Raw genomic sequence first — 18,220 nt, 5'->3', positions numbered from 1 at the left:
GAATCAATAACTCTCCAGGTAAAACATTGTACTTTGCAATAACTAAAAATATGCTCATTTTAAAATAATCTTGGAGGAACTTGGGCAACATTTGAATTAGCAGTCTGTGCATTTATAATTGTTCGAAATTAAGAGGACATTATGTATTACAGTACAGGTAATTTTTTTAAAGTTTTGGGGGCTACTTTTTCCACAACATTTTGTGTGACTCTGCAATATTGGATAAGCTTTAACATTACAGTGAACAGGGATTTTCCAGGGCATTTTTTTTCCCCAAGACTATTTTTCGCATTTCAGGGGCAAATTTGCCCTGAGACCCCAGTGTAATTTTCCTCTGAACAGTTTAAGAGTTTGTACTTACAGCTTTGTTGGGATCTAGAAACTGTGTCCTGGAGTATCTAGTCAGCATGTTGATGATGATGACCTGACCCCACTCTTCAACATCAATAAGAAGGTTGCAGAGCTTGCGAAAGTTCTTATGGATCAGGTCAATTCGCTCTGGACACACCTCTTCAAATGCCATGACCGTGCTTCCGGCAACCAGCTAGAAATTCCCAAAGAGAACAATAATGATTATAACTGACAATAGAGATATTGAAGTAGTTTCATTCAATAAACTATCAATCTACAAGGTTTAGAATCTGAAAATGAGAAAAGTATGCACCTTCCAACATTGAGGACTATATAAGAAATAGGCAGACATTACGAAGAGAATAGTTTGAAATAGGATATTCCTCTTAAAAACAGCAGGCCTGTAAAACAGAGATCTTACAAATTTGAAACACGAAGATCATTGTAGGTGACAGATACCCATTCCTGTTCTCTTTCTCTTATATTGGTATTTCAATCAAACACTCAAAAATTCAGATTCTTACTTAATGGCTAATAATGGTATTTGCTACTTGGTTTGTAATAAGTATAACTCACTGTAGTCTTGTCAGCCAGGAGTTTCTCAATTACTTCTACAAGTTGATCCTTCTGTTCCGGATCCATGCTGATGAAACAAATACATGGAAGAATGAATTCATGATAACAACAACAAATGTGTTATGCAATATCAATCACATAAATAATACCTGATCATCTGAATTTAACGATGATGATAATGGCAATGGTGAAATCCCAACATGTTCTATTCTATCATACATTTTCAAGAGTTGAACACCATAAAATCAATCTTAATGAAAACATCTTTATACTAAAAAATTATTATCATTATTGACATTGATACTTACTTGTAAAGCTTTGGAATGGCATGAGCGGCAGTTTTGCGGACATACGGTGACATGTCATTGACACTTTCCTTGATTGCTAGCATCATGATGGGTACAATCATATGAACACGAATACTTGAGAGAACACGAAGGGCTGATGCTCTGATCAACTGGTTGGGATCCTAGTCAGAAAAAAAATATGCAAGAAAAATGCTGTTGGAATAATTATGACAAGTGTCAAATCCTTTTCCCTCAGAAATTCTTGATTACATTTGTCTATCTTCTGTTGCAAGTGAATACAAATATTCATGATCAACCAATATACAGACATTAAGAAATTGAATCTACATGTAGCGATTCTGCCCATCCCAGAGATGCCAACTTTTGGAAATCCAAATTAGGGAGGATTTGCAACCGCCACCAAATTATGTGCGCGTAGCGCACATCTCGAGCGCGGAGCGCTCGACCCTTGTGGCCGGGGTCCAGGGCCCGCCTTATTAGGGCCCTGGAAGCTCTGGGTTTCTAGATGCTCTCTGGTGCAATCTGACCCTTATTTTGGGGCATTTCACATGTTTTGAAATAAACACTGTTCCCACTTTTTTAACATTAAAAATATCAAATATGCATTTTCACATGTAAATAAAAAATGAGGGGACAAAAGAAGTACCTGTTCAACAACAATAATAAGGATGAATTATCACTATCGGCTATGGGCAGGTTATGTTCCACTATAAATCCAGTAAAGAAAAGCTCAGCGCTGGTCCCTTGCTTGGTGAAATAAAGACAACAGGGTACTAGTGGAGCTCGAAGATCTTGCCATCGCAATGTCCGTAGGCCTGTGCCGTTTGCTCCCGAACGTTAAGTGCTTCCGAATATCATCACGACCTCCCTGCTAAACTGAAATGTCCACGCTGCAAATTGCGCAAAATGCATGGTAAATTCCTCTTTCCGACTTCCGAACACACAGGTACTGGAGACTGTATTCAGTCTTATACTTCTCACACCATTTCTTGGTCTTCTTTTGTTGATTTTCCGCCATTTCGTGTCAATATCAACCCATCAATACGCCGAAATCACACACCGATATTCCACCGCACGACTCGACAAATCCAGTGGCCGCGAGCGCACACGCCTCGCGAAGCTAGCCGGGCCTACCGGCCTGGTGCACAGTGGATTCCCGTCGGGCATATCACATGCACCAGCTTTTCGCTGCTCCTTATTTGTCTACTTTTCACACAGAATTTAGTAGCAGCGAACGTAATGGAGTTACTACATGCTAAAGTTAGCAGACGATACATGTATCAGCGAACGTAATGGAGTTACTACATGCTAAAGTTAGCAGACGATACATGTCCTTCCAATCCAATTTGATCAATGCAAAAAAATTGTAATTTCGGGAGGATAAGGATGGTAATCGTAAGGGCGGGAGTTGGGATGAATTTTCGGGAGCCTCCCGATGAAATCGGGAGGGTTGGCATCTCTGCCATCCACTTCATGATCTCATGGATAATTCTCGTACACTGTAAACAAATCACCTTTGTTACAAATAATTTTTTTTTATGTAATACCTCCCAGGTAATATTTCATGAACCATCACATTGTCGGTTACTTTCACTTCAAAATTTGTTCTGAGCCAATCAGATGCAAGATTTTCTACAGTTTTTAACCATCTGTACTAAAGTGATAAATGCAAGCAAATTTATTGTTTCATTTTTTTTTATTTAGGGGCTTTTTTCACAATCTCCTGAAATATACAACATTTGATACGCTTTAACATTTCAGCGAATGGGATTTTTAGGGGCTCTTTTTTCATTTTCCAGAGCTCTTTTGATCCTTTCAGGGGAAGAGTTTCCCGAGTTTCCCCAAAGCTCCCATTTAATTTTTTTCCGTGGATAAATCTCTGACAAGATGCTCATGAAAGACAACCCTCTCCTTCCCCATGTGTCTTACCTTGAGTCCTTTCTGGAATGTACTGATCGATAGCAAAGCCAGGTCTTGTTGTTCCTCGGCATATCGAACCAAGTAAACATAAACCAACTTCTTGATCTGATGAGACGGAAAGGAAGAGATTTAGAATGGAGGGAAAATGGGATAAAGTGAGGGAGTGAGATTATGGATAAGGACGTCATTACAGAGAGAAAGAGAGGTGGTAAGAGAAAAGTGACGAGGAAAGGGGGAGGATGAAAAGGAGGAGGTAGTCGGGAGGAGAAAAATAGGCGATGTAGATTAAACCGATCTTAATTTTTAGTCTCATATTTTTACACATTATACAATATCTGTTCTACAGTCCAATCAAGTCAAGATTAAAGATGTATTACAAACAGAACCCCCCCCAAAAAAAAATAATAAATAAATAAATAAAAATAAGAAAATAATAAAAAAAGAAAGAAAGAGAAAGGCTTTATCAAAGATTATAATATGATCAGCAATCAAATCGGGCATAAATTTACAGTATGTCAGCACTGTTCAAATAAACTGATAATGGCCATGGATTTTACACTCACCTCTATATTTTTAGAGACCACATTTTTAACCACAGCTGCAAAGAGATCAGATGCATCTTTACCTTTGGCTATCATCTGCAAATTCAAATAAAATATGAGCTTTAGTCAAGTAATCTACTCAAACTGCATATGTTCACGTAACAAAAATGGCATTCTTTAATTTCATGTTTTTCATCTTTTTATATAATGGTGGCTTGACCATCACTTATTTCAAACCTTACATGTATTTCAAACTACCAACCATATGATTTATCTACAAAGAACATACACATTATCTAATTTCTAGAATAATTCATCTATCTACCTATTACAAGAATTGTTACATGTAAATATATCAATGGACCCTTAGCATTTAATTTGCCAATTAATTTTGTTTCTCAAGAGTTTGAATTATAAACTTTTCTTTGGTTTCCATTTTTTCTCCTCGGTTGTTATACTACATAAAAATTAATGAAATTCAATAAGTAATAATGGGAGGGGGACTTTTTTGTAACATGTTATTACATCTCTAGCAACTTTTTAGCAAGAAAAATAGTAAATTATTTCCAAAAAATCATAAATTAAACAAAGACAACTCTATCGATCAATGATTTTTAAAAAGTGACTGAAATTCTCTAAAGCTTCATGCCAGGACCAAGTTTCCTGTATTCCTCTATAAGAGAGGAAGTAGAAAGTCCTACAACTTTACTACAGACATTTGTCATCATGGGATGATACCCTGAATCAGGCATTAAATTCCACTGCTTACAATGTACCGGTATATCAGGTATTCATAAGTACAACAATAACTACAAAACAGCTTTCATTTGATATTATACTCGATGCTGCAAATCTACATACATGTACATGTGTCAAAATACGAGATTCAAATCTTCTAAGTAACACAGTTTTCAAGTCACCACAAATGAAAATTAAAGTGACTTGGATCTGGTTACCTGACCAAGTTGATACCTATGAAAAATTCATAAGGATATAAAATAGATTGATACTGCCCTGAGCCCCTGCATAATATTTTCCAATCTATTTGTAACTATGGTCAAAGAAAGGAACATGTCCACTCTTAAAAAAAATAAAAGTTTTAGTTCTCTAAATTCATACATGATCAGTGCCTTTATGAGTTAGCTGGATTCTTTTATTCACAATGAACAGCAGCTGCACCTCTTAGCTTGATAGTAGTGGCAATATTTACCTGACTGCTGAGAGCAAGAATGCTTGTAAGCAAGCAACCAGAATACCAACGACTTAAGGGTCCTCTCAGAGGGACATGTAATGAGGATAAATGCCTTACCAAAGGGCACTAGCGCACCAAGTGGGAATCAATCCCTGGTCACCAGAATCCAAAACCCCCTCAATGACTGAGCTTTCACACCTCAAATTATAACACAGAAGGCTTGCCATACATGTAAGTGAGATTGAATAAATCAATCATAATTCCTTGTGAGAAGTGGACTTGCTAACTTCTTGTAACATGTTATCCCATGGATTGGCACATTGAAGGAACTTCTTGTAAACAAAGATCAATATCTACTTACACCAATAATGCGCTTCATAGCTTCCAACTTCAACCCATCTTTATTCCCATCCAGCATTGCTTTAAGATCTTCATGCCTGAAAAAAGGACAAAAAAGACAATTTATAACTATTAGAATGCACATGTTCCTGAATATATTCAGTGATTCAGTTAATACCAATAAACAAAACTTTTAGGACATTCCTTGATGTTCACATATACATGTACATAATTTCATAGTCATATGGGTGATAATAATGAGAGTGCTAACAAGTACGTATAGTGTACAGCTGTACATGTTTTGCAAAGTCTATCATCTAAATTGTAATTATGACAATCACTATAAAATGTTGAAATCTCATTTGTTTAAAAATGCTTTAAAATTGCTCTTTTGGCTGATCATTCCTTGGCCCTTCTCTCTCCCTCTCTGCATCCTCCAACTCAGCTTGATTGCCCTGATCCTTCAAATTCATTCATGCCATTCGACTGGATCTAACTCCTATTCCTAAGCTCCCTCTAGATCTGCTCCTGATCTGACTGACCAAAGTGTACATTATACTAATCTAGACCTGAAGCATTTTGCTGAAGATCTCTGACCAGAGCTGAGGAAGAAGATAAATGCCAAAAAATCAAACTAAGGTCTGTTTGGAGCCTAATATTTAAAATATAAGGTCAACATTTCAAGCAAATTAAAGATTCCTTTAAATGCAAATTAAATTTGTTATGATGACTGACATTTAATTTCTGTCTCCTGATGTTTATCGGAATGGTCCAGGATAGAGATATTTTTATCTTAATTTATAAACACAGTAAAATTCACTAAGCAAAATGCTGAAAATTTGATCAAAATCAGACAAAGTTATTGAATTTTAAATATTTGCATTATTCCGGTGAAACAGTTCTATGCATGTATTCATTGGGTGGGCTGATGTCATATCCCCATTTGTTCTTTTGTATTTTATTTTATGACATCAGGTTGAGTAAAAATTGGATTTCCAACTGATCAAGTGCATTGGTTTTTTATTGCTGCAACTTTATTTCATCATAAAGGACACATCATCTACAAATGTATGAAAAAATGAAACATTTATGATTTCATGTAAAAACATAAGAAAAAGGAAGTGGGAGATGTGACATCATCAGCCCACCTAATGAATATTCATGACGATGTGCATATAACTGTTTTCACAAAATAATGATAAATTTTAAAATTCAATTACTTTGTTATCTGATTTTGATAAAATTTTCAGCATTTTGCTCTGTGAATTTTACTCTATTCATTGAGATATAAATATTTTCAGCCCAGACCATCCCTTTAATTCAACTTATATGGGTAGAATAGAATTTATTGACTCTTACGACCCCCTTCTGGGGTATAAGAGTACAACACATTTACATGACATGATAATGATACAAAAGAAAATACATACAAACATATGATAATAATACAGAAGAAAAATACCGAATACAGTGTACAAAAAAACAAAAAAACAACAACACTAAAATACAAATGTATAACAGTATGGAGATGTTCTAAACCTAGGCTATGCTAAACATGAATTTACAGTATCATACAGTGTGGCAAGCATGCTTCAAAAGTGGTGAAACCGTGAAAACCACATGAAAGATTATAAATACTTACAAAAACTATATAAATAGCCTAACTATCTACATGTAACAGGTCATAACTTCTATTTTGTACATTTACATAAGAGAAATGTAATTTGGCTTGTTAAAATTCATGCAGACTAACAAAGTGTGATGTAACTCAACTTTCATATATGAAATGCTTAACATACAGCAAGACTGTACTACAAATCAAGGATTCTTGGTTGCTTAACTGACCTACCACTTCGGGTTGTAACATTCCTGTTTATGAGCGTCATTTGATTGGATTGTTCAGATTTACATTTATATAGGCCAGCAAAATATGACATTATTTTCCTTAAAAAGAGTACTAATTTCTTCAGCTGACCTAAGCTAGAATATAAGAATAAATTCAACATGTGTAATGAGCAAGGTCGTTTAACTCTTGCTTTATTACCTAAATACAGCTCTCTTTCCTTTCTGAAAAAGGGACATACAAAAACATAATGAAATTCATCACCAGACTCCTGCATATCACAGCATGGACAGATAATACTGGTTTCATAAAGGGCTTCCGTGAATCTGTTATTATTAATTGGTAAACGATGTGACCTACTTCTAAAACAACTCAGTGTTATTCTATCTTTTTTACTCAGCAAAACTAAATACCTTTCAAACAGACAATCCTTTTTAAAGATCCTATAATTCAGGCATACACTGTTTGACCATATTTTTGCCATTACATCCTGTTTTGAAATATCGTTTAATCTCAACTTCAGAGTGCTCAGTATCCAACTGTTACTGTTGGGTAACATAATTTATAACAAATCAAGAGGCAGATTCACAGGTAGGGTAGGACTTTAGACAGAGAAAACAAATTGATAATTGCTCCATCTGACTAACATTACAGTTTTATATAATCTTGCTAAAATTGCAATATAATTTGATCTAGGCAATTTAACATCTAGACAAAAAAAAGATTCAGTCTCTCTTTGGTCGGTTTTTCCCGATCCACTGGACTAAGTCTACATCTTGCCCTAATTTTACATCTCCTCAAGAGAATTAAGTCCATCTTCGTCCACTCTTAGCCCCTATTTCATATTACATTTGTACAGAACATTTTAAAACATGATTAATTTAAGTTGATACCATGGACTTTATATCTCTACCACTCACACAACATGCGAGGTTAGTAATACTAACCTCGCACAACGCATGTGGTTTCATAGTGGACTCTGACGTTTTCATTCATCACATAAATGTGCGGGAATGAAAATGATTTTCATTCATTTCATGATCTACATTAATGATTGAGGCGAGCTACAATACATGTACATGTATAGTAGAAAATGAACTTAATTACAAAGTTGAAAACTTCAAATACATCATGAACATGTTTCTTAATTGCACATTTTCTGACTATATAGAGCTAGATCTAGTAATAACCAGATCCATACAATGACAATAAATATGCCTGCATGTACGTCTGTACAGCATCATTGTCAGTGTCTTTATAAATAACAACTCATACCTGGACTCTAGGTCAAGATTTACAAGAAGAAACTGATTTCTCTTCTTTTTTTATGACTTGACTTTAATGTGATTGTGAACACATTGTGTTGTGATGTAATTGCCATGAATTTTTCGTGATTGGACTGATCTGGAGGGAGAAATAGCAAATCTGCATTGCCGAACGCTCCGCATATGAACGTAACTATATATATTCTCTCAGTCCCATATGTACTTTTGATCGTCATATATCCGTTCGTATACACTATTGTGCACGCGCAAGCCCAACGTTCGCTTCCGTGTCAATCATGGCTGGCAAGGGGGATGGCGCCAGAGTGAAGCGTACCCCTAAAAGCAAGAAAAAGGTGAAACATTCCAATCCAAATGATTCAGAATGTGATATAGCTGATGACACTGTTACGGTTGATATGTCTGAACATTCACCTGATGATGATTATCACCTACAAACAATTCTCACTAACTTACTAAAAACAAAAGAATTTATGAAAACACTGGAGTCGGTCTGTAAAGAAACAATGGATAAAGTAGTGAATGTTCAATGTGAAAACATGCGTCGCCACATAGAAGAAAATGAATCAGCCATCATTCAACTTCAAAATTCTTTGGAGAGTAAAGAGAAGGAAAAATATATTTTGGAGAAAGAGCTACAGAATGAAATCGAGAAAAGAGAAGACGTGGAGCGCCAATTGAATGTTCTCGAGCAGTATACAAGAAGAAACAGCATTAGAATTTTTGGTGTGAAAGAGAAAATAGGTGAAGATACCGATCAAATAGCAATTGACATTGCCAAGGATCAACTTGGGTTCAAGTTGAAAAAGCACCACATTGATCGATCCCATCGAGTAGGTCAGAAAGATCCAACCAAGCCTAAACCCATCATCGTGAAATTGTGTTCTTACAAACAGAAGGCGCAATTTATGAAAGCGAAAAAGACATTGAAAGGGAGTGGAATTTCTATTCAAGAAGATTTGACACTGACAACCCTAAAACTCCTCAAGAAGACAAGCCAACACAAAAATGTAAACGCGGCATGGACAAGTGATGGCCGTGTTATCGCCTCAGTGAAAACAACAGATCCTAACACTTCAATGAAGAAACAAATCTTTAGAGATAGTGACCTTCTTGCCTTATAAACTCTACAAACGCCACAGTTTGTATATTCCTAGTAGATCCTTAAAAACTGTGTTATATCAAATACCCTTCTATATGTAATATTCACGAAACTGTTGTTTAAATAAAACCATATTATATTTACAACTTAACATTAATGCACGCATACATACAAAGATTGTAATTTTATATTCTCCATCGACATGTCTGAATAACTCCTTGTATGTCACAGTACAACTTCAACCCGATAAATTTATGTTTTTTTAATTACAGTCCAATGTCATATCAACATATCATTTCATTATGCATTTTTATCATGTTTCTATATATTTGCTGAAGGCAAACTCAAAATTGACGAATTTTCCTCCAGATTATCCAAATTGTTTATACGCTATACAAGTCTATAATTGTTTTATACTCTTATATTCTATTTTATTTTTCAACAATTATATTTGTTTCTATTTTTGCCTTGTGTGTACATATTCCGTACTAGATCTTTAATGGGCTTCTGTAGATGTTTTTCCCATGTATTTACTCTTTCAATTTCACATTGTAACAATTGCCATTACCACTTTAAGAACATGTCGTTAGATATCAATGCCAGTGACTTAACTATAGTAGTATATTGCATGAACGAGCAACGTAAATCATTAAATGACTGAGTCTTTAAACATGTCTTTATCTGACGAAGAACTGAAATCCAATGAATGCCACTATTATTTACCCGACGAGCTTAACTCCCTTCATAATTGTAACGACAAGTCTTATTTCAGCTTACTACACTTAAATGCCCGGAGTTTAAGTCGCAACTTTGACAATGTATCTAATCTACTTAAATCCCTAAACAATTCATTGTCCATCATTGGAGTAAGTGAATCATGGTTAAACCCTAATTCTCCTACTTTATTTAACATGGAAGGTTATCAGATGTTACGTTCTGACAGATTACATGGACGTGGAGGAGGTGTAGTATTATATGTAAAAGAAAATATTTCCTTTCAATTATTGACCCCTCTGTCCGAATCACCAGACTTTGAGATGCTTTTTGTGGAAATTTCCAATGTTAAATGTAAAAATGTAATTGTAGGCGTAGCATATCGTCCACCCGGTACGAATATTGATTCATTTACTCATCAATTAGAATCATGTATCAGTAATTTTTCGAAAGGTGGCAAACATATATATCTAATGGGCGACTTTAATATAAACTTACTTTCAAAAAATGACAAGTCTTATAATACTTTCATATCGTTATTGAATAGTTACGCCCTCTATCCATTAATAGACAAACCTACCAGAGTATCCCCGACATCCGCAACGCTTTTAGATAACATTTTCACAAATATTGTAGAAGATTTTCAAAGTGGTATTTTATACTATGATGTATCAGATCACCTTCCTATTTTTACAATATCAAGAAAAACACAAGGGAAACGATATGAATCTAATGAATACTTTAATAGAAATTATTCAGTCGAAAATATAAACTCCCTTAAAATCGATCTTATAAAAGAAACCTGGTCAGATGTATTTCAAGTAACACATGATGTGAACATAGCATATGAACTTTTTCTTCAAAAATTTAAGGAATATTATGATAAAAATATACCTTGTTTGCTCAAAAAGAAAAGAAAAAATAATATTCATAATCCTTGGATTACCAATGCAATAATGAATTCTATTCGAAAAAAGAATCGATTATATAAGTTGTATATACGCAATCCTAGCAATACCGTCCAACATAATAAATTTAAGGCTTATCGTAACAAACTAACAGCCATTATTAGAGCATCACGCAAAATGTATTATACAAATAAACTTAAAAGAGTGTCGGGAAATATGTCTGCTACCTGGTCCATCTTAAACAATATCTTAGGCAGGGGTAAAAGAACAGAATTCACAAAAGAAATGTACTCTGAAAAAGAAAAGACTCGTGACCCACAGAAAATTGTAAACATCTTAAATAAATATTTTGTAAACATAGGTCCAACTTTATCAAAAACTTTTACAACCAATGAGCACTCTTTTAAAGATTTTTTACCTGAACGAGCTGAAAACTCGATATTTTTCAAACCCGTAAGACCACACGAAGTTATATCCATAGTAAAATCCCTTAAAAATACCAAAACTTGTGGGCATGACGATATCAACTCATTTATCTTAAAACAAATAATTTTCTTTATAGCAGATCCACTTTGTCATATTTTCAATTTATCATTGTCTCTTGGGTGCTATCCGAATTCTTTTAAATTAGCACGCGTCGTACCAATATTTAAAAAGGGAAATCGGATCCAATGTGAAAATTACCGACCCATATCTATTTTACCCTCTTTATCTAAAATCTTAGAAAGAATAATCCATAACCAGGTATATAATTTTTTAGACAAAAACAATTTACTTTGCACCGCCCAATATGGTTTTAGGAGACATCATTCAACGGAATTAGCAGTTTTGGACTTATATGATAGAATAACTAACTCCCTTGCAAAAAAACAATATATAACCGGATTATTTTTGGACCTTTCAAAAGCGTTCGACACGCTCGATCACTCAATTTTAATACATAAACTTGAATGTTATGGCATAAGGGGTACGCCTCTGGCATGGTTTAGAGATTATTTAAAAAATAGAATTCAATACACTGAGGTCGATGTTCATAAATCACAAATTTTAGAGCTCCAGTGTGGCGTCCCACAAGGATCCATACTTGGGCCGCTTCTCTTTATAATATATATGAACGACATTGTAAAGTCTTCTGAAAAGCTTAGTTATGTGTTATTTGCAGATGATACGACACTGCTATATTCTCATTATGATTTTAACAAAATGATAAACACCATCAATGTAGAATTACGTAAATTAACTAACTGGCTACAATGTAATAAGTTATCTCTCAACCTCAGTAAAACAAATTATGTTATATTTCACAACACAAACAAAAACATTATGGAAGACCAGAGCCAAATCTTAATAGACAATACCATAATTGAAAGGAAAACTAATGTTAAATTTCTTGGTGTTATTCTTGATCAACATTTAAACTGGAATTTGCATTTTCAGCATCTAAGAACTCATATTTCTAGAATTATTGGTATTATGTTCAAACTAAAAGATACGTTAATGCCAAAGTCTATTATACTATTGTACAATTCTTTCATATTATCTTATTTATCTTATGCTAATATTGCTTGGGGTTGTGGAACCAAAAGAAACGTTAACTCCTTACTGTTATTGCAGAAAAGAGCCATAAGAATTTGCACAAGTTCTCCTTACTTAGCCCACACTGATCCAATTTTCAAAAAACTGAACATATTAAAAATATCTGATATCAATATCTTACAAACTGCAAACTTTATGTTCAATTATGCTAATCACTTGGTTCCAAGCAATTTTAATTCAATGTTTATACGTAATACCCAGGTTCATGAACACAATACCAGAAGTTCCAACAATTTTCATCTTAGTAATCCCAAAACAGTACTTGCTTATAAATCCATCAGACATAGAGGACCCGATGTTTGGCACTCACTGCCTCGTAAAATAAAAGAATGTTCTTCGCTTTCTTCTTTTAAACGTAAGCTAAAAAAACATATCATATCATCATATGACTCATGAATTTTTTTCTTAAAGTGTATTTAGATAATTTATAATTGTTACACTGGTTTCCAGTTCCCGATGGGGGGGGGGGGTAGGACATCTGTACTTTTTTTCCCTTCATGTCCTCATTTCTAATATGTCAATATTTGTATCGCCATGATGGCACTCGGGGTCTGCCTCGTCAAGACCTTTCGGTCTTTTGCAGTCTCCCAAATTTCATTTTGTATTCATGTATGTTTAATTGCTTTCTTATCAATTATGTATTTTCTGATATTGTATCTTGTGTTTTTTATTGAATGGAATTTGAATAAATTGAATTGAATTGAATTGAATACTCATAGTCATACATCATTACATGGCTCAGCTCACACCCCACTCGACTCGCTCTGTCTGTCTGATCTCTACACACAAATATCTTGTCGTGGCAAAATCTAAAAATCTAAAATCTAGGTTCTTACTTCTTGTAATCCGTGGCAAAAAACCCTCCACTTGCTGGATCAGCCGCTATATCTGCCTCCCCTGATCCAGTCGAAGGAGTCTTTTCATTAGCATACGACCTGGATGAGTCCGCAGCCATTTTCTCGTAGTCCTGCACAAAGAATGACATTAATAAAATTGCATTAATGGGGTTTCTGGCCTGAAGATCGAGAGCGAATATTGGACGAATATCATCGACGACCGGGGCCGCGCCGCTGATCCAGCGCAGTGCTAGTGCAGCAGCAGCTAGCTGCTCGGGGTAAACGCAGGTTCACGCCCGCGCTACACCAAACTACTAACATATGGGAGCTCATTGCCAGGTGGCATGGGCTTTAGTTATATAGCTGCAGGGAGTTGAAATTATCTCATGCACAAAATATATCATATCAGGCACACAAAGTCACAATAAGTAAAAAAAAAACAAAAAAAAACATATAGATTCAAACTTCGTCATTTGATGCATGTGCCGGGGCAAAGTATCGGTACTTCAGAAAAAAGAACGATTTTCAAAAACAAAATTAGTAGCTTATTATTGTTTATTTACTTCTATGTTTTATACCAAAAAGAGCCTGTATGAACATAATGATAATGAAAAATAATAAAGGGATTAATGTTTTTTACCCAACGTTGCATGATGGATTCACTTGGTGCGATGGTTGCTTGAAATATAACTGATATGATGATAAATGCCAGAATGATATGCAGCTAGATTGACTAAAAAAAAACCCATAGGAAATGACCATCCGGCATCCAGACTCCCTGCTTAATATTGTGGTGGTATGTGAGCCTCTGCCCACTGGAGCACTCTGTGGTATTATATAGAGCCACTCTCTTTTTATGATAGATCTCTTTTCTATTCAAGGATTCATGCATGTCATTAAGTGATTACCAAACTGCACTCATATATGTTTCTGCGTGTATGTAGGCCGATGTAGGCCTAGGTTGGCCGGAGTAAAATCAATATTTGCGCTGAGTCGATGTAATTGATTTTCTTCTTATCTATAGACTAAATCCCGATGGCCATCAACGTTAGAAAATACATCACTTTGAGACCAAGGATCAGTGGCAACCCCCCCCCCCCCCACACACACACTCTGAAAATGGTCCGGAAAATTGGTCCTCCATTGTGAGAAATTTATGTTTATTTGTCAAACCATGGAGGTCCATGGTCAAACATAAAAGTAAACCTTAGAAAAAAAGTGCTCAAACGAATATTTCATTTTGAAGAATCTTCCAATAATTCAGATAAAAATCGACCCTTCGATACTGAATGTTGGGACATCACTGATGCATGCGGGCGTGGAGTCATGGGGGTCGAATGTGCCTTTCCGACGGGCCTCCCCCCCCCAAAAAAAAAAAGAGAAAGAAAGAGAATATGTAGAGAGACTGAAGGAAATTAGGAGCTACAGGAGGGGAAATGCATTAAGAAGGAAAACAAACGGTAACGGGGGCAGGGGGGGGTGGAGAGAAATGAAACCGGGGTCCTGGAACCCCCCCTCCCCCCGCATGAAAAAATAGTGAAGTAGGGAAAGAAATTTAAAAATGATGGCCTCGGGGTCGAAATTAATTGATGAGACGGTCTCCACGCTACTGGCTCACCATCCCAGTTGGCAAAAAATGGAGAAGGATATAAGAAAAGAAATGGAAGAAAGAAATAAGAGAAAATTGCAAGGGAAAACTGTATAGGGCCTTATCATAATTGGAACGAAAAAGAGAACAACTAAGGGGAGAATTATCGATCCCCCCAAAAAAAAGTGAATCTGGAAGTCTAAGGGAATCCTCGGAAGGGGGCGACCCCTGAGGTATAGGCGAAATGGCGCCATGAAGTGGAAGGAAACAGTAAGAAAGGGAGACATACGGATCATAAAGCTGTTCGTAAAGTTACGCACAAACACAGGGGCGGATCAGTCCAGCCTTCGCCAATGGGGTGGGCAGAATTTTTTTCAGCCATATCTTCCCTGATCGGCTGCATGCTCGAAGATGATTTTTATTTGTTTCTTTGAAGGGGTAGTCTTCATAATAACTTCTTGGCTTCATTGTTATAAATCAGCATAAATGTGTAATATCATAGTCCTTGATGCGAGCGCAAAGCGCGAGCTAATTTTTTTTTTGATTGTATGTATTTTTCCTAAAATTTGAATATTCTGGGCAATGTTTGTTATCCTGTAAAATATGTTTATGCAACTAAATAATTACAACGAACGTGAAGTGCGAGCAGAAATGAACTGATGGATAAGGTACAGACTGCTTGCAGTTAGCTATGAAGACTACATATTTCAACAATTAAACGATGCGAGCGCGAAGCGCGAGCTGATTTTTTTTACATTTTGATCTAAAGAATGGAAATTCTAAGCACTTTTTGTAACTTTCGAGATTTAGACCTAAAAACGAGACACTCTATCCATATGTCTTGTAAAAAAATTGTCTTGAGAAGGATGAGTAATTGGGGGTCTTCCTTTCTTTGATAATGCAAGTGCAAAGCGCAGGCAGAAACTTTTATACACGTTTTGAATTGATTAGAAAAGTATCTGCTAAGGACTGCTTGCACACCGGACATTTTTGACAACGAAAAAAGAATATTACGTACGTACGTAGTATTTATTACGTACGTACGTAATAAGCACCTCGTCGAACCTTTCGGGGAACCTGTATAGAGTTTGGATTAAATATGGATGTCAATTTTTTTTCATTCATTTCCATTTCCCCGCCTTTTGTGAGTCCGGGTTGTGACTACATATTCACATTACAGCACTGATTTTAATGATCGCTATATGTGATTTGCTCTTTTATGATATGGGGGAGGGGGGGGGGGGGGGGCGGGGGTCACCCCGTATGTGTGTTGTCAGTTTGTGGAGTGGTTAGATATCAAAATCAACTATATATGCGGTCAAAGAAACCTTGTCATAAAAATCAGGCCAGCATAGGCAGATCCAGGTGGTAAAGTGACCGCCCCTCCCCGGCATTGGCGGCGCGAAAAAAAGGGGGAAAGAAAGAAAAAAAAGGAAAGGGGGAGAAAGAAAAGGATTTTAAAAAGAGGCAAATAAGAATAGGGAGAAGAGTGAATGAAAATAAGGTAAGGGGAAAACTTTGAAAATAACAAAATCTTAATTCATGTCAGCTATACAGTATATAAATATTTTCGCTCGTGCTCCGCGCTCGCATTGCCTGTTCGATGAGATAGGCCTACATAATTATCTTGCTCAACAGGCTGAAATGGAGATATACAAAAAAAAGGGACAAGATTAGGAATTCATAAAAGGGATTTTTCATTTAATAATAGGCCGAATGAGAACGCGAAATTTTGGAATTCATACAGAAGTATTCTCATTAACCAAAACACGAGCTCGCAGTGCTAGCTGATAATTCTTTTACAATCAGACCTGAACAAAAGAGACATCTTGAGAACTTTATGGAATACACGAAGAAGGACCTAGTGTACGTCTCAAATAATGCGAGTGCGCATCAGACAAAATAATGAAAACTATATGGCCCGAATTCACAAAGGTGGATTCTGCAAAATCCACGGATTTTGTTGAGTCCACCTTTGTGAATTCGGGCCATTGTCTGGAATGGAATATGTTTGTGTACTGATTTAAAATTGAACATTTGAAGCTCCATATCAATTTTTATAAATTGACATGAAAGATTATTTTTTCAAAGTCTTCGACCCCCCCTCATTTTATTCACTCGTGACCCGTCTTCATATTTTCTTTTTACCCTCTCCTTTAATACCTTTCTTCCCCCCCACCCCCGAAGATTTTTAAAGCGCCGCCAATAGGGGGAAGGGGGCGCTGCCCTTTTCTATTGGATCCGCCTTTGCTAACCCCTGCACTTAAACAAAATCTCATAGGATGTGGTTGATAATGGCAACGTTTCTTTGAACGTACATTATACTAATTTTGATATTCCTGCTACTCCACAAACTGACTATATTAAGCTCAATCACATAATGTATAAATATTTTATACTGCCATTACTATTATGGGAGGGGTGACCCCCCTTAGTAGTGACCAGCAGTTCTATAGTCACAAAAGGTGTGAAAATCGAAAGATTGACATCCATTAAAAGTAGTCAAACTCTATAGCCCGAATGTCATTCCGGGGCCTGTTGCATGACGAGATGAGCGATACGTATAGGAACGTCCTAGGACCATTCTTCCGAGATAGGAAGATTGGCGACAAATCAGCACTTTCCGTTTCACGAGGGTAATTTTGTCTTCCAAGTCCGCGACATCGTTTGATAACGATATAGTATCGGAAAAATATTTAGTCTTCATCATTACCTGAACCTTTTATTTCGGAATGACGACTTTTCATAAAATCATATATTTCAACAAAAGGAGATCAAATAATGTTTTATTTATTACTGATTGTAGAATTGATGTATGGAGCTACTTTATGAGGTAAAAAGAGAAGAAAAAAAACGTCAAAGATTCACAAACATAACTGAATAAAATCGAAATTTTCATTATTTCCCATATTTAGAACACGGTGTATACTTTTAGAGACACCTTTCATTGATATTTCAACGAAAGAGACCCTTGTCCGACATAAATATGGTTTTAACAAAGTAATTTCGACATTTTATTATTTCAATATTCAATAGTTACTTTTATAGAATACTTAAACATAATGATAATTTTGCAAATTATGCGTTCATATGTTATTTGTTAAGGTAGAAATAGGGTTTGA

The 18,220-nt window shown here is 35.8% G+C and overlaps 1 protein-coding gene across 4 annotated transcripts in view; it reads right to left on the bottom strand.

Moving 5' to 3' along the window:
* LOC121416024 (AP-3 complex subunit beta-2-like) overlaps positions 1–18,220 on the bottom strand; it is a 52,639-nt gene that overhangs the window by 18,710 nt on the left and 15,709 nt on the right. For 3 of the 4 annotated variants that reach the window (XM_041609454.1, XM_041609455.1, XM_041609456.1), the window contains exons 2-8: positions 13,511–13,641; positions 5,251–5,326; positions 3,719–3,793; positions 3,165–3,260; positions 1,236–1,396; positions 928–994; positions 362–544 (exon numbers count right to left, since the gene is read on the bottom strand). In XM_041609454.1, coding sequence (XP_041465388.1) covers positions 362–544; positions 928–994; positions 1,236–1,396; positions 3,165–3,260; positions 3,719–3,793; positions 5,251–5,326; positions 13,511–13,641 — 789 coding nt within the window. Of the gene's footprint in view, positions 1–361; positions 545–927; positions 995–1,235; positions 1,397–3,164; positions 3,261–3,718; positions 3,794–5,250; positions 5,327–13,510; positions 13,642–14,150; positions 14,407–18,220 lie in introns of those variants that run through there. The other variant, XM_041609457.1, reaches the window with a different exon arrangement.

Source organism: Lytechinus variegatus, chromosome 5, assembly GCF_018143015.1.
Source record: "Lytechinus variegatus isolate NC3 chromosome 5, Lvar_3.0, whole genome shotgun sequence".
Lineage (NCBI taxonomy): Eukaryota > Metazoa > Echinodermata > Echinoidea > Temnopleuroida > Toxopneustidae > Lytechinus > Lytechinus variegatus.
The sequence above is the reverse complement of the archived record's forward strand: the minus strand, read 5'-3'. Positions and strand labels throughout refer to the sequence as shown.